General features: G+C 50.2%; 1 protein-coding gene across 8 annotated transcripts; it reads left to right on the top strand.

Moving 5' to 3' along the window:
* The first annotated feature begins 729 nt into the window (after positions 1 to 729).
* CC2D1B (coiled-coil and C2 domain containing 1B) lies at positions 730 to 18,768 on the top strand. Of its 8 annotated transcripts, none has more exons than XM_053576460.1 (26): positions 733 to 1,050; positions 3,000 to 3,089; positions 4,291 to 4,435; positions 5,480 to 5,586; positions 5,943 to 6,101; positions 6,528 to 6,650; positions 6,798 to 6,957; positions 7,154 to 7,335; positions 7,519 to 7,594; positions 7,703 to 7,813; positions 7,898 to 8,028; positions 8,257 to 8,329; positions 8,523 to 8,653; positions 9,085 to 9,175; positions 9,254 to 9,426; positions 9,820 to 9,945; positions 10,811 to 10,869; positions 10,956 to 11,072; positions 11,434 to 11,507; positions 11,600 to 11,658; positions 11,815 to 11,866; positions 12,420 to 12,519; positions 12,665 to 12,755; positions 14,518 to 14,647; positions 15,028 to 17,564; positions 17,676 to 18,768. In XM_053576460.1, exons 2-24 carry the CDS (start codon positions 3,024 to 3,026, stop codon positions 14,644 to 14,646), a joined length of 2,535 nt encoding a protein of 844 aa, XP_053432435.1. In that variant the 5' UTR covers positions 733 to 1,050; positions 3,000 to 3,023; the 3' UTR covers position 14,647; positions 15,028 to 17,564; positions 17,676 to 18,768. The 8 variants fall into 8 exon arrangements, with proteins under 8 accessions (XP_053432440.1, XP_053432438.1, XP_053432437.1 ...); XM_053576459.1 differs by having other exon boundaries at positions 734 to 1,050; positions 3,015 to 3,089; positions 15,024 to 17,564; XM_053576458.1 differs by having other exon boundaries at positions 734 to 1,050; positions 3,011 to 3,089; positions 15,024 to 17,564.
* The last annotated feature ends 3,365 nt before the right edge of the window (positions 18,769 to 22,133 follow it).

Here is a 22,133-nt window from a genome sequence, read left to right as displayed (position 1 = left end):
CGTGGAAGTAAAACCTCAATTTAAAAATAGCAAAGTCGGTCCCTTCTCTGGGAAATCATCCCCAAAGCGCTAAGCAGATGGAAAAGTTCTTTGTCCAAGGACAGTAGAGATTTTTGAAACTGCTAACTACAAAGCAATAATGACACAGTTTAGGACATAGGAAGGTGTGAATGACACGGAAATGTTTTAGATGAGAGACAAGAGGATGTTTACTGATGCTAGAGAGGTTAGTTTTGAATTTCCCTGGGCAAGTAATTATCTCTGAACCTCCGTTTCATCCAGGGATGATGGCCATCCTGCATAATTAAGATCTATTATGAAAAGTGACTAGTACGAGCTTGGCAGAAAACAGGCACATTCCATTTCTCTTCCTCCCCCGCGGTGATTGCACTGCAGGGTACAGTACTAAGACTTACTGTTAAATTCTCTTAAGTGTTCAAGATACGCACCGCTCTTAATTTTTCTTATCAGCTAATTACAAATGGTACTTTCAGGGGCTGAATTATTAAGAAAAATACGGTGACCCTCTCCTTGAGGCTTAAAGGACACCAACTAAAGGCGGCAGGCCGGCACACCTCGCCCCGGCACGCTTCTAGGGCGGAGCCTGGCCAAGCCCCGCCCCCTCGCCCACCGGGCGGGGACAGGAGGCGGGACCGGCCCCGCCGGCGCGCGCTGGTGTCTGAATCTGAGTGAGTGTGGGGCTTTGGCGGAGAGGTTGTAAACGGCGGGAGCTGGAGCGCACCTACCACGTTTGCGCAAGCATCTGGGCGCCGGGGCGGAACCGCCCAAAACTCCTGCCTCGCCCTATTTGCGCGAAGGCGCCTGCGCGCTACAAATCCCACCCTTGGAGTCACCTGTCGGAGCTCGCAGCCCGCTTAGCCCCGCACTTGCGCACTGCGAGCTGCCCAGCAGGGGAGTCACGTGTTGGGAGTGAGCCGTCGCCCGCGCGGCGCTTCCTGTCGCTACTGCCACCACCGTCGCCCGGTGCTGGGGAGCCTGAGGCGGCGCCAGGAGGGAGAAGGCCGGGATTTGGTTCGGTTCCGCCGCTAGGTATGCTGCATACGCGCCCCCCAGCCTGGGACGCTGCGGGGACGGCGGGGGCAGTGGAGGCGGCTGGGGCGGGACAGGGCCCCGGCGTCACCTCTGCCGGAAGCCCAGGCCCGGCTCTGACTTGGGAGCCTCGGGTTTCACCTGAGACCGGTCACTCCGTGGCCCCAGCTCAGTTGACGGCTTCGCCGTTTCCCCGAAATCTGGCACCCGGGTGCTGACAGCAGGTTAATCTCGGAGCCCTCTTGATTTTACTTCCTCCTCTGGAATCCGCCCACTTCTCTCCATTCCCACCGCCACCCCGCGCTCCATCAGCTCGCCCGGGCTGTTGCAAGATGCTCGGCACACACGCAGCTTCCTGCCTGCGCCCTCCTGCTCCCTGCGCACCTTCCCCTCTGTGGCTGGAGCGATGTTTCCGAAGTCCCCACACAACCCGGTCTCTTCTTTCCGGCTCCCCTAAGGATAATGCCCAAACTCCTAAGGATTAAAGGTTTCTCTGTTTCGCCGCTTGGTTTTTACTCTTTCTAGTCTCACAGTTTATGCCCCAGGTAATGCCTGGCGTTTGGTTGCCTTGTGCAGGCCACGCTCTTCACTTCAGCCATTATCAGGTTGTTCCCTCTACTGGGAATCCTATTGCCCTTCCATCCTCCCAACTTCATGACTCGGCCGGCACATCTCCTCTTCCAAGGAGCCTTTTCTGTCTGTGCTGGAGAATGGGCCATCCCTGGGCACACATAGCCTTTGGGGTGATGTGTAGTCATGAGTTTGTTTGCACCATGTAAACGGTCCGTGAGGGCTGAGACCATGTCCCAGTGCCCAGCACAGAGTCTGACACGTAGTGTGTCCTATGGGTGATTGTGAGATCACTGAGAGAATCAGAATGCTGAGTCAGGTTTCTTTAGAGCACAGCTGTCCAATGGAATTTTCTGTGATTATGTTCTGTATGTCTGTTTTCCAATGGTAGCCACTAGCCACAGACGGCTACTGAGCAATTGGAATATGTCTGGAGTGACTAAGGAACTTAATTTTAAATTTAATTTGAATTCCTTTAAATTTCAAGTTAAATGGCCAAATGTGGTTTCTATAATAGACAGTGCTGCCTTAGAGTCTATCTCAATTCTACCAGCCTTGTTCCCCACTCTGAACCTATAGTTACTTCCCTGAACCTGCTTTCCAAATCTGAGTCAGTTCCATGCTCCTGTATCTTGTGTTTTTTTTTTTTTTTTTGAGGTAGGATCTCTGTTGCACAGGGCTGATACAGTGACATCATCACAGCCATTGCAACCTCAAACTCCTGGGCTCAAACAATCCTCCTGCCTCAGCCTCCTAAGTAGCTGGGACTATAGGCATGAGCCACCGAATCTGGCTAATTTTTCAGATTTTTTTATTTTTTTTATTTGAAGAGACCCCATCTTGCTCTTGCTCAGGCTAGTCTCAAACTACTGGCCTCAAGTGATACTCCTGCCTCAGCTTCCCAGAGTGCTATAGCATCACAGGCGTGAGCCCTTACACCGGCGCCTGTGGCTCAGTGAGTAGGGCGCCGTCCCCATATGCCGAGGGTGGCGGGTTCAAACCCAGCCCCGGCCAAACTGCAACAAAAAAATAGCCGGGTGTTGTGGCGGGCGCCTGTAGTCCCAGCTGCTCGGGAGGCTGAGGCAAGAGAATCGCGGAAGCCCAAGAGTTAGAGGTTGCTGTGAGCCGTGTGACACCACGGCACTCTACCCGAGGGCAGTACAGTGAGACTCTGTCTCTCCAAAAAAAAAACCTTTAACATTAGCAGGCTGTCTCGTCTGTTCCCCATGTTGCTTGCTTCAGTGCTGTAATTCCAACTTTAGTAATTCATTCGTTGGTGTTAAGTTTTGCCTTCTTTGGAAGTTGACTAACCACACCTTACCACAGGTGGCACTGGTGGGGACAGGGCTTATAGGATACTCCATTCTGAGTCTTTTCAGCTCTCCACCAGGTAGGCTGTGAAGATGCCAGGGCCAAGACCTCGGAAAGGCCCTCAAGCAAGTGGCCAGGGTGTGGCAGCTGCCAAGCAGGTATGAATGTAGTCTTCTAAGCCCCTGGACCAATTCGAAGGCAGGCGTGGGGGTGGGGGGTGGTCTCTAGATATCTTGGGCAAACTGGGTCACTTGTGTGGTTTTGCCATTAGTTCACAGACTTTCAGCAATTCCTCTTAGAGGTGGCAGATCCCTTGGAGGCCCGAGTCCTAATCACATCCAGGTGGGGAGAGGGTTCAGGAAGCACCAGAGTTTAGGCTCTAAATGGAACCGCAGTGCTCTCATGGATTCCTCATCTAGGCTCTCAAGATTGCCTGCAGCCAAAGATGCCAGGACTTGAGGGCTTCAGGCAGTGGGAAGACTTTGCTGCTTAGGGACAGAGGGCAGTAGCTGCAGTGGAAGACAGGGTCTGTCCTCCAATTTTCTCCCTTTATTTCTTTTGTGCCCAAGTTTTGAGACTTCTTAGTCCATTTTTTTTTTTTTTTTTTTGGTCTTAAAAGAGGCAGGTAATGAAGGTGGTGGGGAAAAGGGTATAGACTCAAGTCTGTTTCATGTGGGTTTTGGGATAGAAACAGGACCTGTCTCCACTTAGTCCAATAATTTCTGAAAACAAAGTAGAATGGGGCTTACCAGAGGCTAGAGGGAAGGAAGAATGGGGAGTTAGGGTTAAGTGGGTAGAGTTTCAGTTTTGCGACATGAAAAGAGTTGTGAATGCACTTAATATTATTGGACTCTTTAAAATGGTTATGATGGTAAATTTCATGATAAATGTTTTTCCACAATTAAAAAAAAATAGGATCCAGCCATGTGTGGTGGCGCACACATGTAATCCCAGCTACTTTAGGAGTCTAAGGTGGGAGGATCACTTGAGCCCAGGAGTTTGTGGTTGCAGTGAGCTATGATGATGCCACTGCACTCTAGCCTAGGTGACAGAACAAGACCCCATCTCAAAAATAATAATAAATAGGACCTACCTCTAAGATAAAACATAGAATACAGTGCTTAACAGCTATTACCCTTAGCATTAGTGATGATAATGGCAGCATAATTTTACTGGGTTCTTTGTAGAATCTCTGGGGAGATAGATGTCCCAAGGGATAATATTGCAGGCCTCAGGTTCCCTTTCTGCACACTGGGCTTCACAGATTGAAGGGGCCATTGACTGGGACATTGGGAACCCCAAGTCTGGCTCTGGCCCTGCCTCGTCCTGTGGTTCCTAAGAATCCTGCTCTCCTCCCAGCTGGGGCTCTTTGTGGAGTTCAGCCCTGAAGACATGCTGCTGGGGGTGGATGCGACGGAAAGCGATGAGGATCTGGAGGCTGAGCTGCTGGCCCTCACCGGGGAAGCAGGAACCACAGGCGGGACCCCAGCACCCAAGGGGCAGGGTGAGTTTGTGACACTGGCCTGGGCACAGTCCTGGGACCAACAGGTACAGGCTGCTAGTAAGGGGTGTCCTCGACTCGTAGCTGGAAGGACCCAGCCAGACCCTCTGTCTTTCTGGCATCCATGTGCCTTCTGCAGCACTCCCACCAGAAGGTCGGTCCCACCCTGCTTACGCCTTGTGTGACAGGCACTCCATCCCTCCCCATTGTGGACAAATGTAATTCTCAGGCTGACTGAGGTCTCTAACCTCAGCTCTAGCCAGGGTGCAAGGTCTAAGATGGGTACATAGTGCACAGAAATCGTGTTCAGTAACTCAGTGCAGTCTCCCTCCACAGCCTGGAGGAGGTCAAGAGCAAGACCCCAGGAGGATCAGGGGATCTGAATCTTAACTCTCTTCTCACCCAGAACCCTCAAGAGAGAACCAGCCCCCATCCCATGTGTCCCTGAGCTGAGGACAATGGGAGAACCTGGGAAGGGGCTCAGTAGTCTGCCCCTGCTTTGGGGTTAGATACACCTGGGTTTGACTGCCATTCACAGGATTACAATGTGAGGAAAATTAGTGTTGGGATTTCTTGGTTTACTTAATGTATTAAAAGGGGAAATAATATAAACTGTCTTACAGAATTGTTGCCAAGTTCGATTGAACTTTAAAAATCTCTACAGATGTGAAAGGTGTAGGTGGAGGGAATGGATGGGTATGTGTGAGTAACTGCTCCAGGCAGAGTGCAGAGCAAGGAGCAGCTTATTCCCGGCTGAGGAGCTGGGGAGGTTTCCCTGCGGAGTGACTTGGGCTGGGTCTAAAGCAGTGGTTCTCAACCTTCCTAATGCTGCAATGTATTTTCATTGTTAAAAAGGGGTTGCGACCCACAGGTTGAGAACCGCTGGTCTAAAGGAAGAGCACTTTTCCAGGTGGGACTCTTCTGGGGGGCGGGAGGAGAGGAGGATTTCTGCTGGGGTGATTTGCCAGTGCAACAGATTAAAGACCCTCCTTTGCCCATCTTTGACCTTACCTGAGTTGCCTTACCCACTGTGACCCTCTTCTCCAGCGCCCCTGCCCATGGCGCACATTGAGAAGTTGGCGGCGGACTGTATGCAGGATGTGGACGGGGAGGAGGAAGAGGAGGCAGGGCTGGAGGAAGATGCAGACCTGCTGGTGCGTCTGCCAGGCCAGTGTCTGCGGGTCCCATGGTCAACTCAGGCCTGGTGGGCGGCGGGCTGAGGAGAGGCCGGTGTTCTCTGCACACGTCCCTTGCCCTGCCCGCTCCTGTCTTGTACCTTATACAGGGTGACACTTGTCTCTTTTGACCTTTGGTCTGAGTTCTGTAGTGGGGGACTTTCAGATTTGGAATCTCTACTGTTTCAAGGGTATCATCAGATTAAAGCAGTGTTTTGGTAAAAGGGACTTCCAGGCATAGTGGCTGATGTTGGGTAGTACTGCTGGGGGACAGGGTCCTATCATGAACATGGTCACAGTGCCCCCAAGCTCCTAGGACTTGTTTGTCTCCCCAGACTGAGCTGCAGGAGGTCCTGGGTGTGGATGAGGAGGCTGGGCCCCTGGACGGTGAGGAGGCACCTGGCCCTGGTGTCTCTGAGGAAGAGCAGGGACAGGAAAACATTGAGCCTCCAGCGCAGGCAGCCGCCCTAACAGCTTCAGCCTCAGTGGCACAGGTAGCTTCTGGAGGGGGCCCCACATGCCTTCTGGGTCCCCATTGCCCTCATATGACATGTATGTCGCATGGCTCCCGCTGCACAGCCGCAGGGACCCTTTCCTGGGTCCTCCTCCAGCAGTTGCCCTAAGTAGAAACTGAGCCCAGACGCTCCTCCATGGCTGGCTCACCTTAAAGGCCTCTCTGTTCTCCAGACACCCCCAGAAGCCATTTCCTGCCTCCACTGATTATTTGGGCCCCTGTATTGCCTCTGACATGGCCTCTGGCCTCTCCAGGGAGTCTTTGCTTCTCACCTTGAGTTTTTTAGGTTCTTCTCTCTCCTGAAGTCCCAGAGCTCCACAATTTGGGGCAGCTGCCTCTCAGAGAGAGAATGGCAAGGGCCTCGCTTGCCCTCGAGTGGCCAGGCCCTGAGCCGAATTTCTTCCAGGCTGGAGAGCCCCGGCTGCGGATTTTGCTGGAGGAGCGGATTCGCAACTACCGGGAGGCTGCGGCCAGTGCCAAGGAGGCAGGTGAAGCCGCCAAAGCCAGGCGCTGTGAGCGTGGCCTGAAGGTGAGTTGGGCCTAGCCAGAGAGCAGGGCCCGGGGCGTGAGGCCCTGGGGGAGGTGGCAGGTGGAGGGGAGGCCTCCTCACCAGTCCTGTGGAGCTGGAGTCCAGGCTAAGGTGGGGCTGGGTTTCTGGACTGATTCTTTCCCTCAGACTCTGGAGTCCCAGCTAGCGGCTGTGAGGAAAGGCAGGAACATCAATGAGGATGAGATCCCACCACCGGTGGCCTTAGGCAAGAGGCCCCAGGGCCCCCAGGAAACAGCCAACCGGAGCCCTGCGGCAGAGACCCCAGCACCTCCTGCTGTGGAGCCAGGTATCTGGAGGCAGCCAAATGCTGGCTAGTTCCCAGTGTCCTAGGCTGCAGCCTGCCTCCCTGACCTGCCACTGCCCATGACCATTGGTCATCCCTTCCTTAAGGCTTTTGAGACCCAGGGTCTCGGGCACCCAAAGCAGGCACCTTTTCTTTTTGACCCTTGTTCCCTTTCTTGGGGGTGCTTATTTCCCTGCAGACACCCTCTCCCAACCTGAGACAAGCCTCCCAGGCAGCCCTGGCATTTCTGCCCCATCTGATTCAGACCCGGACCCACGAGCCCTGTTGTCATCCCGACAGAGAGAGTACAAAGTGGCTGCCCTTAGGGCCAAGCAGGCTGGAGATCTGGACCATGCTCGAGAGCTCATGAGGATCGGGAAAGTAGGACATCTGATTCCAAGGCCCTGTGTCCCCACCCCTTGTTTTATAGATGGGGGAAACTGTGGCTCAGAGAGGAAGCTGGGCTGGGCGCCAGGATTGAGACTGGCCTGAGGGGAAGCTGTTTCAGTCCAGACTCTTGGGCTTCCCTGGTTTGTGTCACACCTGATTTTCTTGATTCTGCAGAGATGTGGTGCTGTCCTAGAGGCCCTGGAGAAGGGGCAGCCTGTGGACCTGAGTGCCATGCCCCCAGCACCTGAGGGTCAGTGTGGGACTTGTGGGAGGATCAGCTCGGGCTGGGGTTGGGGCTGGGGAGGAGTCCTGAGGCTGGCCAGGCACCCCCACCTGCACTCTGCTCTGGGTCCCCCAGGTCTGAAGCCCCCCCAACACACGTCTCAGGCCCCCACAGCATCGTCACTCATTCCGCCAGCCGTGGAGCAGGTGCAGCCAGTGATGGCCTGTGACGTCCCAGCAACTCCAGGTAGGACACGGTGGATGGGGGGCCTGGAGTGGGGAACCTGGCATGAGCAGGCAGAGCTGATGTCCTCTCCTTCTTCCCTCCAAGTGCCTCCTGCTGAGCCACAGACTGTGCTGGACGTCCTGCAGCAGAGGCTCAGCAAGTACCGTGAGGCGGGGCTGCAGGCCCGGGGCAGCGGGGACGAGCGCAAGGCCCGGATGCACGAGCGCATCGCCAAGGTGGCCATCCGCCGCTGCCTGTCGGCCTCCTGCTCTGCTGCTGTCCTCCATTTCCGTGTCCTCTGTCTTCTGCCTGCCTGTCTGTAGCTCTTGCTGCCTTGGGGCTCTTTCTGTTCCTGGGCTGCTGTCTTCCCATCAGTATTCCTCTCCTCGCCTCCCTCTGTGTCATGGTGGGCAGGGGCCTGTGAACTGCTGCCCACTGTGTTCCCTCCCCTGCTTCCCTTGCAGCAATACCAGGATGCTATTCGAGCACACCGAGCAGGACGGAAAGTTGACTTTGCCGAGTTGCCTGTTCCTCCAGGTGAGGAGGGCTTGGCCGAGGGGTTCTATGGAAGGACTCTGGGCAAGAAGGGAGGGAGAGGTGGGTGATTTCTCATGCATATGCCATCCCCATTAGGAATCACCCACCCTAGCCAGAGCCAGGCAAGGCCCCCAGCAGCCTTCAGCTTCCCTGAGGCTCCCCCACCCCTCCCAGCGCTGTCTCTCTCTCCCAGGATTTCCCCCCATCCCTGGCCTGGAGCCCGCAGTAGGCACTGAGGAAGGTACGGTGGCGGCAACTCTGGCCGCTGCGCAGAAACTGGCTGCCTCACAGGACACAGGCCCGGCAGACGAGGACGAGGACAAGGTTTGGCTGAGGGTGCAAGACTGCAGGGGTCGGTGGGGAGAAACAGCAGATGAGGAGTAAACCCAGATGCTATTATTGTCTGTACCCATAAGCCCAGTGAGGTAGGTCTTCTGTCCTCCATTTTCTAGAGAAAAAACTTTGCTAAGGGCACCCAGCTAGGAGATAGCAAAGCTGGGATTCAGACCAAGGTCTGTCTGATTCCAGAGCCCAGGTTCCATCCCCACTACCCTGGTGATGCCTTCTTGCTGGGGAAGTTAGAGAGCTTTAGAGGCTTCTAGCTGTGAGATCTCGCAGTGCTCAGGAAGCAAGGCCACTCATCGCAGGCTGTACAGGGAGTGAGTGCAGCGTTAGGGAGAGGACCCAAGTCTGGGAGCTGCCGTGGTCACAATGGAGAACACAGCCCCTCATGGCAGCCTCCTGGGCATCTGTAGGCTGAGCCGCCAGCACAGCCTCTGGTCCCTTCAAGCCAACCTCTGTCTGAGCCCAAGGCCTCAAGTTCTAAAGCGTCACTAAGTCCATCTGGTGAGCTGGGGACAAGCAGGGTGGAGGGTAAAGGCTGGGGGGCAGACATGGCCCTAACCAGCGGCTCTGTCCCTTCAGTGCGGGAACAACTGGCACTGCTAGAAGCCCGGAAGCTGCAGTACCAGCGGGCAGCCCTGAAGGCCAAGCGGAGCCAGGACCTGGAGCAGGCCAGAGCCCACCTACGGGTGGCCAAGGGTCTTGAGGCTCAGATCATCCAGGCTCGAGCTGGCCGCCCTGTTGATCTCTCCAAGGTGAGTCCCACCTGGAGCACCAGGACCTCTCAGGCCAGGAGATGGGACAGACTTGACAGGCAGGGCGGTGACTAGGGCAGCTTGGGGAGGAGGTGGGATTTGAACAGGATGTGATGACAGCTGGGAGGGAGCCTTTTGCTTATGCTTGTCTTTAGAGCATGGCCCCCAGAGAAACTGGGAGAGAGCGGGGCTGCCCGTGGTTAGAGATGACAAGGCTGGGTAAGGCCAGGGGGAAGCAGAGTGTTGCAGGGGGCAGGATGGAAGGCAATGGATTTCCATTGTTGGCGTTGAGTAAAAGCTGAAGAACCATTTAGTTTGGATTCCTGCCTTTGTTGGGCTCAGTCAAGGAGTAATCCGACTCTTGGGGCCCGAGGGGCCTCGTGACCTGGATAGGTACCTTCACCCTTGACGGATGAGGAGGGTGACTTCATCCTCATCCACCACGAGGACCTGCGACTCTCCCAAAAGGCTGACGAGGTGTATGCCCAACTGCAGAAAATGCTTCTGGAGCAACAAGAGGTGAGTAGGCCCCTTGTCTATTCCTCTCCTTTCAGTGCCCACAGCCTCTCTGTGGAGAAAGACGAGGAGCTCAACCCGCATGGGTCTGGGTTCAAATTCTGGCTCTTCCACTTACTGGCTGTGTGACCTTGGGCAAGGTGCTTCCCCTCTCTGAACCACATTTTTCTCATCTATAAATGAAATAACACCCTTCTTTCAGGGTGGTTGTGAAGTTCAAACAACAGTGCGGAGGGGAAAGGACCTTGTGGGGGAAGGGAGACAGATATGTATGTGTATTTATGCATTTATCTAGCTGAACTGCTGCTGCCTTTTCTTCTGGAAAGTCTGCTTTCTGAGATGATGTTTGAATAGGTTTTAAGAAAGAATAGGGGTTTGCTGAGTGGATTTTGGGGAGTGGCTGTCTTCAGGAGAGGAAATAGCAAAAGCGTAGGCAGAAAAGTGTGGTGGGACTTAGGAAAGGGACCCTTGGGTTGTGTGAGGCTATGGAGAAAGGTTGGAGCTTTAAGAAGACAGGCCATGGCCCATGTGGTGGCTCACTCCTGTAATCCTAGCACGCTGGGAGACTGAGGCGTGGGGATTGCTTCAGCTCAGGATTTTGAGACCTGCCTGAGCAACAGTGAGACTTCATCTCTACTAAAATTAGAAATCTTAGCTGGGTGTTGTGGCAGGTGCCTGTAGTCCCAGCTACTTGGATCACGTTGAGCCCAAGAGTCTGAGGTTGCTGTGAGCTAGACTGAGGCCATGGCACTCTAGCCTGGGCAACAGAATGAGACTGACTGAAAAAGAAAAAGAAGTCAGGCCTTAAATGTCAACCTGGGCAGGTTCTGCCCTGGGCTCTGGAGGCATTCTGGGCCCCTATTTTCAGAAGTGCCTGCTGTTCTCCAAGCAGTTCATGCACCAGGGCAATGTGGCTGAGACTACCCGGTGAGTGCAAGGGCTGGGGTGGGGCCTGTGAGGTGGGGAGCAGAAAATGAGTCCTGTCTTGCTTATGTGCACACTACTCCTGTCAGGTTTGAGAAGCTTGCTCAGGAACGGAAGAAACAGCTTGAGATACTGCGGCTGGCCCAGGCCCAGGGCCTCGACCCTCCCAGCCACCATTTTGAGCTGAAGACATTCCAGACCGTGAGGTACCGAGGCCTGAGGGAGGCAGTGGCTTTGTGCAGGGTTTGGGAGCTGAGGCTGCAGACTTCTGCCCTTCTGTGGAGGCTTCCTGAGATTGGCCCTGCCGTGGGCACTGGGGCTAGTGAGGAGCAGGATGTGGTCCCTGCCAGGAAGGTGCTCAGAGCAGTCTGGTTGCTGTGGAAAGAACTCTTGACTGGGAGTCAGAGCGAGGGTCTTGAGCGAGAGCAGTTCAGCCGCTGCTAGTTGGAACAAGCATTTCCTCCCTGGACCTACTCTCATTACCGTTCCGGCAGGTGGGCCCTGGAGAACCGACCTTGTCCCCCTACTGTCCTTCACTTTGAGCTGTTTCTTCCTTCTTGGCCATAGGATCTTCTCTGAACTCAACAGCACAGAAATGCATCTGATTATTGTCCGGGGAATGAACCTCCCAGCCCCTCCAGGTAAGCCCCCAGGGTGGCTCCTGCCCTGACACTGCACCTCCAGCACAGCGCTCCTGGCTGCTCTGGCTCCTGACTGCTTTTTCTTCTCACAGGGGTGACCCCTGATGACTTGGATGCTTTTGTTCGTTTTGAGTTTCACTACCCTAACTCGGTGAGGTTCAGGTAGAGGGTAGGATCCTCTGACGCCCACCTTCCATTTCAGGACCTTGTGCTCAGCTTCTCCCCATCACTGGGAGGCCTGGCTCTAGGTTCCTGGCCCTGTACACCTGTTTTCACAAGCTATCCTGGCTTCTTTCTTCTGCTTTAGGACCAGGCTCAAAAAAGCAAAACCGCTGTGGTAAAGAACACAAACTCTCCAGGTACGGGTCACACAAGCATCCCTCCTCCTCCCTCTGACTGTGTATGGGCAGCGTTCGTAGTTCCACGATGCTTTCAGAGCTATTATCTTACTTGGTCCACGCATCTTGAGAGAGACAGGTGCTGTTAACACTCCCCTTACATAGCTGGGGAACAGGCTCACAGAGGTAAAGGGACTTGCTGCGGGTCTCATAGCAAGGTGGTACAGGTGGGACTGAACCTAGGAGTCCTTACTCTAGATTCCAAGTTCTGCCACTTAGTTACACTCTGCATCTAACAAGAGTAGAAAACCGGGCGGCGCCTGTGGCTCAAAGGACTAGGGCGCCGGCCCCATATGCCAGAGGTGGTGGGTTCAAACCCAGCCCCGGTCAAAAACCGCCAAAAAAAAAAAAAAATTGTTCCGAGGCCAGGACCTAGATGCTCTGCCACCCTTTTGTGGCAGTCTCCCTGAATTGCAGACAGAGAGATTAAGAGGGGAAGCCAGCCTGGACCTCTGCTGCCACTTCCTCAGGAAATCCTGGGAGCCAAGCCCCTCTTTGCCTTCCCCTCTTGCAGAATTTGATCAGCTCTTCAAACTGAACATCAACCGAAACCACCGGGGCTTCAGGAGGGTGATCCAAAGCAAAGGAATCAAGTTTGAAATCTTCCACAAAGGGTGAGCCTCCCATCAGGCACACTGCCAAGGAAGATCGTTTCTGTCCCTACTGCCCCCTTCCTCCTCCGCTTTCCTGCATGAGCTCAGCTGGGTCATTTCTGCCTTCCTGCCCAGTCCAATGCTCCACTGCCTCTTGGCTCCCCAGATCCTTCTTCAGAAGTGACAAGCTAGTTGGCACAGCACAGCTGAAACTGGAGCGGCTGGAGAATGAATGTGAGATCAGAGAGATCATGGAGGTAGGACCCTGGGGGCAGGACTTGTGTGGGAAGAGCCCGTGGCCAGTGAAATTCCACAGTAGGTTTTGTGTCTTTCCTTACAGTTGCTCACAAGTGTTCTGTAGGGTAGGAGGTCTCCTCACCTCCCAGGTGAAGAGGTCTGAGAAGTTTCATGGAGGCACCCAGCAGACTGCAGCAAGTCTGTACTTAGGAATCGCCCCCAGACTGCTCCTCACGCTTCCTTGAACTCGGAGAATTACACAGGGACTCTGAGCTTGCTTCTGTCAAATAAGGATATTTAGGCCAGTAAGGAAGGGGGTTACTTAAGCTTGGACAGTGTTTCCTTGCAGAGTTAGACCTGCTCCTGATACCTTTGTGGGCTGGTGCCTTTCCCACAACAGCACACCTGCCCCCACCTGTGTAGGGCTGTTCTTATTGGGGGCCTGGTCTGTATGAATAGCCTGTTGCACCGCTTTGCTGTCCAGCTGCCCCCTCCTGCCCTGAAGAGGGAATGGTGTGGTCAGTGGGAAGGAGCCCTTGGCCTGGGTTCCAGTTTTTTTTTTTTTTTTTTCTGAATATTCATGTATTATTCTCAGAACATACAAACTTATCTTCTCAGAGAATAGAAAACAAAGATTTCACTCAGTGATGTAAAGATGTCTCTTTTTTTTTTTTTTTGAGACAGAGTCTCACTGTGTTGCCCTGGGTGGAATGGTGTGGCATCACAGCAGCAACCTCAACTCTTGGGCTTAAGTGATTCTCTTGCTTCAGCCTCCCAAGTAGCTGGGACTACAGGCGCCCACAATGCCTGGCTATTTTTTTTTTTGGTTGCAGTTTGGCCAAGGCCAGGTTTGAACCTGCCACTCTTGGTATACAGGGCCAGCACCCTACTCACTGAGCCACAGGTGCTGCCTCCTTCCCCCCCCCTTTTTTTTTTAGAGACAGAGTGTCCCTATGTTGTCCTCGGTAGAGTGCCGTGGCAGCACAGCTCACAGCAACTTCAAACTCTTGGGCTTAAGCAATTCTCTTGCCTCACCAGCTATTTTTGTTGTTGTAGTTGTCATTGTTTGGCAGGCCCGGGCTGGGTTTGAACCTGCCAGCCCTGGTGTATGTGACCGGCACCCTAACCATGGAGGTACGGGCACTGAGCCTGGGTTCTAGTTCTGACTGCCACAGAGTCATCCACTTCTCTCTGGTCCATTTATTGAGGTTTGGGGGTGGGCTCTGGGCTTTCAGGCTGCTCCTAGGAGGCAGTGTTTCTTCCAGGAGTTGCATAGGGATTGGAGGGGAAATGGAGTCAGCAGAGCTCTAGGTTTCCCACTTTGATGACAGCACCAATGCTTACCTAGGTTTATATATGACTCTTTTATAACACCAAAAACCATCACTGCCACCAGCTGGACAGGGTGGCTCATGCCTGTAATCCTAGCACTCTGGGAAGCCGAGGCAGGTGGATTGCCCTGAGCTCAGAGGTTCAAGAGCAGCCTGAGCCAGAGTGAGACCCCGTCTGTACAATAAAAAAAAGAAATGGGTGTTGTGGTGGACACCTGTAGTCCCAGCTACTTGGGAGGCTGAGGCAAGAGAGGGCCACAAAGTGAGACTCTGTCTCAATAAAAAAAATAAAGAAAATTAAAACCATCACCTCCACACAGGAGGGGGTGGTGGTGGTCATGAATGGAAGTTCCCGTGTTAACAACATGGGACTCCTTAGCTCCTCTCACTTCTTTCCTGGAGTACAGGGACCAGCCTGCTCCCAGCCGTCCCCCTCTCATGGTCCTCACAGGTCCTAGATGGAAGGAAGCCCACCGGAGGGAAGCTGGAGGTGAAGGTGAGGTTGCGGGAGCCTCTGAGTGGCCAGGACGTGCAGGTGGTCACGGAGAACTGGCTGGTGCTGGAGCCCAGGGGTTTGTGAGGTGGGTAGCTCTCTAGGCCCTCAAGCCTCTGCCAGGGCCTTTTAGGGACCCTTCTCTTATTCAACTCATATTTGGGAAGAAAGCCAGGGAGTTCCTCATTATTAAGGGAGGCCAAGCTGTTGGGAAGGGTTCAGGAGTTGTTTCTTATGTTCCTCAGTAGAACTGGGGGTGGGGGGTAACCTTCTAGGGTTTAAGTGTCTGAGGAAATCCTTTCTAAAATCTGTTTTCTACGGCGGTGCCTGTGGCTCAAAGGAGTAGGGCGCCGGCCCCATATGCCGGAGGTGGAGGGTTCAAACATTTCCAGCCCAGGCCAAAAACTGCAAAAAAACAAACAAAAAATAATAATAATAATAAAATCTTTTTTCTCTGCACTTAGACAGACTTCCTGTGCTTTGCACCCCTGAGCAGCGGATGGTCAGCACTGGGAGAAGCAGCCAGCAACTGTGTGCAGGAGCTGGTTTGTCCCACTTTGCTGCCTTCGAAAGCCTTTGTACATGAGAGACGCTGCTACACGAGCACCAAGCCCTGTTGAGCACGTGCACTAATGACCTCAACCCTGGTCTTTTCTGTTACACAGAAACAGGCTGGATTCCAGGAGCCCCTCTCCCTACTGCCTCTCGCTCCCCATAATCTGGATGAAGGCAAGGATACCCTCCTTGCTCCATGCCATGGAGTCCTGCAGCCCTTTAACTCCTGTGTAGCAACTGTGCAGCCTACCCTGCCCCCAGCGGCACCAGTTCTGGACGTGCCTTTAAAAGCTGTAACTGTAAGGGATGGGAAACCTTGGTGTGATCAGAGCCTCCCCTGCTTAGGGCAGGGCAGGGTTCCGTGACTCCAGTGGGTCAGTGGCAGCCTCCCAGACCGCTCCTTACCCCGCTCTGCCCTGCCTGTGCCTTTGTTCCTGACAGCTGCTGCACTAGCCTTCCTGCTTCCCAGAGGACTTAGGGGAAGAGGAAAGTTATTTTTGGTACTACTTAGTGGGAAATAAGGGGAAGGTCATCTTGGGTGTGGTCCAAAACCTAAGATAAAAGACTGTTAACCTCTAGGAAAAGAAAAAAATATATATATATAAAATAAAATTTTATGTAGCAAATTTTACTTAGGAAACTAGGTCTAATTCTTAGTACAGATTTTACAGTCTGCACAGTGACAAAAGCCTCACGGCCTGTGCTTTTTCAAAGTCACACTAGCACTAAAGGTTGTGACCAAGACACTGCTGCTATGGCTTTGAGAAGGGACATGGAAAGTGTTTCCTCATCAGCTGATCACCTGGGGAAATCCCTTAGTTCTCTGCAAGAAACTCTCCTTTGGCTTTATCTGAATGGCTGGAGACAGAGGGATTTATAGTGGTAAGTAGTTGTAACAATAATCAAAACAAATATTCTGTATCTCTTAGAAATAAATACATCTTTCTTGAAGTAGTAACTTCAAGGTCAACAAGGCACTCATTTTTAAAAAGCTGTAAGTGATAGTGCGTAAGCACAGTTCAGGGGTGGAGTTTGTGCCTTTTTTAGGGGTAACAGGACTGGACTCTGCTTCCTTGCCCTTAAGAGCGGAGCTTTTAGTGGGTCACCGAGCAGGAACTATACACAAGTGACTTTCCCTCCTCCCCAGAATCCTCTGGCCAGTCTTACTTACCTATCACTACTGAGCTACCAAAACATGTGTGTTAACTCTGAATTGTAGTCCCGCGTCAAAGCAGTAATCTAGAAAGGAGGCCTGTTACCCTTCATAAGGTGGCCCAGGGGAAAGAACAGCCAAATGGTTTCTCAACCAACCTACTCTCCTTAGGGTATGTGCCCAACCCAGTGTGCTAAGAAGGTTTGGGGACCACTGTGACTATCCTTGAAATTTCCACCCAGCCCTGGGAATTTCTAGAGTCAGGTCTCTGCTGGACACACTTTTTCAATAGGAAGTTTTCTATGGCTCTGGCTCCCAAGATTTCCCTTTGCAACCCATTTGTCAGCTTCATTGCTCTTTGCTTTTTGAAAAACAGAACCTACAGGCTGAGGCAGGCAAGACAAAGCCTCCCACTGGGCTTGGAGACTGAAATTCTTAAAAGGCCTTTGTTGTAGCTTAGGCACACGTGGGTCACTGACAGTGGGAGAAGCCAGCCCAGCCTCATCTTGTCCTAAGATTTATCCAAATACAGTAATCAAACAGTGAAGATTAGTGACTCATGGGCAGGAGGGAACCAGCTATAATCCAAAGCATTTAAAAATTTTAAGTTCTCTTTTTGATAAAGTACAGGGGTGGGAAATTGCCATGTCAGAAAGCTGCAATAATTTATTGTAATACTGCATTCAAGAAACTTCAATTAAAATAAATATGTACATTATTTTGTAAAAGTCTTACTATGTAGCAAATTTCAAAAAATGAAAACTCTTGGTTAAAAGTTAACATTTCAATGGATTTGCTGTGTCTTTTGTTGGAATGCACACGTAGTGGCAGCAGGGAGGCCCCCAGTTTCCATGTTCCTCTAGATGGGTCTCAGTCATGTGTGACCCTAGGCACTTCATTAGGCTGAGGTAGGAGGATGTAGATTCGTGCTTTGGTTGAAAAGCATTTGGGGGGGCATGTTGCTGAAAGTGTGTGAACTACATTTTCCCATATTTCAGGTGGATCTTTCTTAGCATCAATGACTGTAGGTGTCATCTACTGAGTGCTCAATGAATTCCAACTGTAGTCCTATAGGTGCTTTGGTGACGGCACTAGGTGAGGCTAAATGTTAATTTGAGTGTGATGTCATGATTCTCAGTCAGTGAACCTTTCATTGTGTTCCCCAATTAATAGGTCTGTAACAGTTGTGTGTTCTTCACATGATTCACTTATATCATCCTGCTCGTCAGTGGCCTTTGTTAACTGGGGAAAATGTTCATCCACATTTCCTTTTAAAGAAGTGTTTTGAAAAAAGATAGTTTTTAAGGGCCGGTGCCTGTGGCTCAAGGAGTAGGGCACCGGTCCCATATGCCGGAGGTGGCGGGTTCAAACCCAGCCCCGGCCAAAAATCACAAAAAAAAAAAGATAGTTTTTAAAATGCTTGGATTTTTTTTGCCACATATCATATACAGACTTAGTTTTACTTTGTAAAGAAATTGTCAAGTTGTTTTGACATGGTGTAACAAATAAAAATGCTGCATTCCTGTGAAATCTTTTAGCCATTCACATTGCTATTTCTGTTCTTACAGAGATAAAATTTTGGCTAACACCTGTCCCTGTGGTAGCCAGTGCACTTCAGAATGACAGGGCAAATCATTCAACTTTAGTATGTTAGGAAACTGATGATGCATTTGTATGAATGTAGTTAACAATACTTACGACTTGTCAAGTGTTACTTAAAAGAGTAGCTTTAGCACAAGAGATTTTGCTGATGCAGGACACAATGAAAAGAAATGAAAGCATTTTGATCTGGTAATATTTTTACCTGTGCAATGAACTCTTCATGCTTTCCTGTCATGGAAGGTGCATGGCGAAATTTACCAAATTCAGTCCAACTTCATGTTTCTTGAAAAGTGAAGATACCTATTACCTGTGTTCTGTTTGCAGGATTGCCCAAAGTGAGTAACCCTTTATAGTAAAGAAAATCTAATATGATCCGAAGGAAGTATAAAACCTGCACCAAGTCAGTAGTATCGGTTTTCCATTGCAGTATTGTGTGATGATCTGTTAAGTCAGCAGTTCCAAATGAATTAAAGGGCTGTGGCATTAGGAAGGTTGGTATTAAGTTAAAGGCTAATTCATGCCGCCAATGAATTATGGTTCTTGAAAGAGGCAGTTGTTTGTACTTTGAAACATTATTGGGGGTCTAAGTATCCTACAACTTCAAGAATGCATTCTTTCACACTTCCTACATCACTGAATGGCTTCTCTTTTTTTGCCTGAGTTTATAAGCTACTTGATAAATTGCTTCAGTGGGATTATTTCGGGGTCTTTTTGCTACTTGAGATCATTGTCTTTGCTTTTGCTTTTCATTTTTTAATTTCTTCAATACAACCTTTCATGCCTCCCTTCTAAGTGTTAGCTGATGAGCATTTTATTTCTTTAATATTGATATTGCAGAATCACAAAGCAAGCAAATCATATTGTTAGCAGAAACAGGGTGCCAATTCCCAATCTTTTTTTTTTTTTTTGTAGAGACAGAGTCTCACTTTATGGCCCTCAGTAGAGTACTGTGGCCTCACACAGCTCACAGCAACCTCCAACTCCTGGGCTTAAGCGATTCTTTTGCCTCAGCCTCCCCAGTAGCTGGGACTACAGGCACCTGCCACAACGCCCGGCTATTTTTTGGTTGCAGTTTGGCCGGGGCCAGGCTCGAACCCGCCACCCTCGGTATATGGGGCCGGCGCCCTACTGACTGAGCCACAGGCGCCAATTCCCAATCTTTTTTAAAAAAAGTTTTTTTTTCTTGTTTCTCTTTTTATCTTCTTTGACATGATGGGCTGTTAAGCTGACAGAATAAAAAAAATGCCATTGAGCTATGCAACTATTCACAAATTCCACTTCAAACAAACAGTGCACTGTTGTCAAAAGCTGCTTAGAGACTGGCCTACTGGCACCCCACAAACTCTTGTCAACCACCCCCACACACTGGCACCTTCAGGTGGGGGAAGTTAGAACTGTATCAATGAAGTAGCAGACATCAATTTAGCCCTTATGGCTTACTAATGGTCAAATTGTAGTCAATCTGGGAGGATGACCTGAAACTTACTCTTTGGTATTTTAAATATGTTCATTTTTAAAAAATGACCAAAAATGTATTAATAAAAGGATTTGTTCTGTAAAATTTGGATTCCGTCAGAAGGCTGCACTTACGGCCTCAGGTTCCCCACCCCTGGCCGAATACAATGCATACTTCTCCTGAATTTGTGAACTGAATAAAATATGGAAGAAATTTATTATGGAATCAAGAAGTCTTGCTCACAGTTAAAGTGCAAACTTTTGTGACTTTAACATTATTTTCTCTTTCTTACAGCACCCTTCTGAAACCTGCCTCATTGGTTTCAAATTTTGAAGGCATATTTTCCAGTAATTGTGGGTAGTTCCTAAAAGATCTTCCCCCTTAAGTAAGGACAGGGGCATTCAGGATGAAACCATGGGACTGAGACTGGTAGATCCAAGCTTACACTTGATAGTTTCCTCACAGATGGGAGTCTTTCCTCTGGGCCTCAGCTGCCCAGCCTCTGAAAGGGAGCATCATCATTTCTTAGGCCTCTGGCTATGTATATAATCCCTAAAAATCCTATTACCCTTTTTTAGCATTATTATTACACTAGTAACCACCATCAAAAACTTGCTAATTCCAGAAATGTTTAGCAAATTGTTGTCTAAAATGCACTAAGTGCATAGATTATTTCCCAGATTACCAGTGATGATAGAGCTAAATTTAATTGGAAATTTGAGGCCCACCAGTATCCAGGAACATGGGGAAAGACAGGTGATAGAGCAAAGAATTCCTTATCTCTGTAGCCCCAGAGTCCAGAAGTGGCCCAGGAAATGCTGGCAGGAATAAATGGACAAACTACATTGCCTAGCATTTGGTAAGTATTCAATAATTTATAAAAATTTAATAAATTATTAGAATGGCAATTCTGTTCCTCCAGTTTGAAAGGATCTCTTTATCTGAATATTTTACAATCTAGAAAATTTATGTATTTAGAAATGTGATACCTCAGGCCTGTCACTTTATGTAATTTGTACAATATGCATTCTATAAAACAAAGATAAACAAGAAAAAAGAAACTAGCCTTGGCTGGTTTTTTGTGTTTTTTTTTTTTTGCAGTTTTGGCCAGGGCTGGGTTTGAACCCACCACCTCCGGCACATGGGGCCAGCACCCTACTCTTTTGAGCCACAGGCACTGCCTGGCTGTTTTATGCTCAATTCCACACGATGATTTTACTAAACATCATGCAGTTGAGAATGGACCTGACAAGAGTTTGTCATTAGTGGAATTAGAAAGCTTGCATTGATCCAGAAGAGATATGTACAATGGCAAGATGTATTTGCCTACACAGGAAGATAGATTTTAGGAAAACAGGACCAGCCCCTATAAGATTTCCAAACTCTAGAATATATTTAGACTAAGTAGCTATTACACCAAAAATACCTGCCCTTGTTAACATGTGCCTCTTGTTCTTGTCAGGTTTGAGCTGTGGCAGTCTCACGGCTCAGTCCTTACAAGGTGGTGCTCTATAGGTAAAGGGCACCTGATTTTTTCCCTTTAAAGTCCTGGGTACCCCTGAGTCTGTGAGAAAAGGTCACAATTAGAGTTTTCTGCAGCCACCGTCAGCAAAGCCTTTGGAAAGGCAGAGTAGAATATAACCTCCTACCCCATGGAGAGAGGGATGAACCAGCTGGACACTTCTCAGCCAGGCCTTTAGAGAACTGCCCCACATACAGCTCCACAGCCTGTTCTAGCCACTGAGGAGCAGCCTCTCACCGTCCCAGAGGCCTGCACTAGTTCCCTGGGAATTCCTGGAGCTTGGAGCTATACTTTTACTACAGAGGAACAAGCTCTGCTTTGGCCAGTGACAATTGAGTGAGTTGCCCTAGAGCAGTATTTTTTAAACTGTGGGTTGTAGAACCTGTGTGGTCCTTGACCAAAATAAATTTTTAATGAAAGAGAAAGAGATCAGAGTGCATCACATATATCACAGATTAACTAGATATTTCCTTCTGATACTACTCCCATTCTCATTAAAAGAAACCAGTGCTCCTAAGAGAAATTACTGGGCGGGAAGTTGGAGGGAGAGAGAAATTACTGATTCCAAGGCTGGGGGTGGGTGAGCCCAAGATGAGCCTGAAGTATCTTTTTAGAAAAGACGTTTGGGGAAAAAAAAAAAAAAAAAAGCATGTCACGACGTAGGAACCAGTTTGAAGGGGCCCCATCCGGCTGACATTGAGACCATTTATGCACTTTTAGAACCACTGAAAAAATAATCTGGGAGTCCATAATGAAAGTTTGTTAAATGAATAAACAGGAAGAAGAAGGGCTTTTGCTTATAATAGCTTACCAAGTGCAACTCGGTAAAAAGTGGAGGACATGGGAGGCGCCTGTGGCTCAGTGAGTAGGGCGCCGGCCCCATATGCCAAGGGTGGCGGGTTTAAACCCAGCCCCGGCCAAACTGCAACAAAAAAAATAGCCGGGCGTTGTGGCGGGCGCCTGTAGTCCCAGCTGCTCTGGAGGCTGAGGCAAGAGAATCGCGTAAGCCCAAGAGTTAGAGCACTCTACCCGAGGGCGGTACAGTGAGACTCTGTCTCTACAAAAAAAAAATAAATAAATAAAAAAATAAAAGTGGAGGACATGCTGGAATTGGAAAATTGTTTTGTAGTCCTTGTAGTAAAAGATCAGTGCAGGAAGGAACATCGGGACATTTTGATGGGAAAATTATTAAAGTCTTAAAGTATCTGAATATACATTTGGTTATTATTCCTGGGGTGGGAGATGTACAGTAGAGAAATCAGATAATTCCTTGATTTGGTGATCAA

This window comes from Nycticebus coucang, chromosome 22 (genome assembly GCF_027406575.1).
Source record: "Nycticebus coucang isolate mNycCou1 chromosome 22, mNycCou1.pri, whole genome shotgun sequence".
NCBI classification, from domain to species: domain Eukaryota; kingdom Metazoa; phylum Chordata; class Mammalia; order Primates; family Lorisidae; genus Nycticebus; species Nycticebus coucang.
Note: the sequence above shows the minus strand (reverse complement) of the source record. Positions and strands in the feature narration are given on the sequence as shown.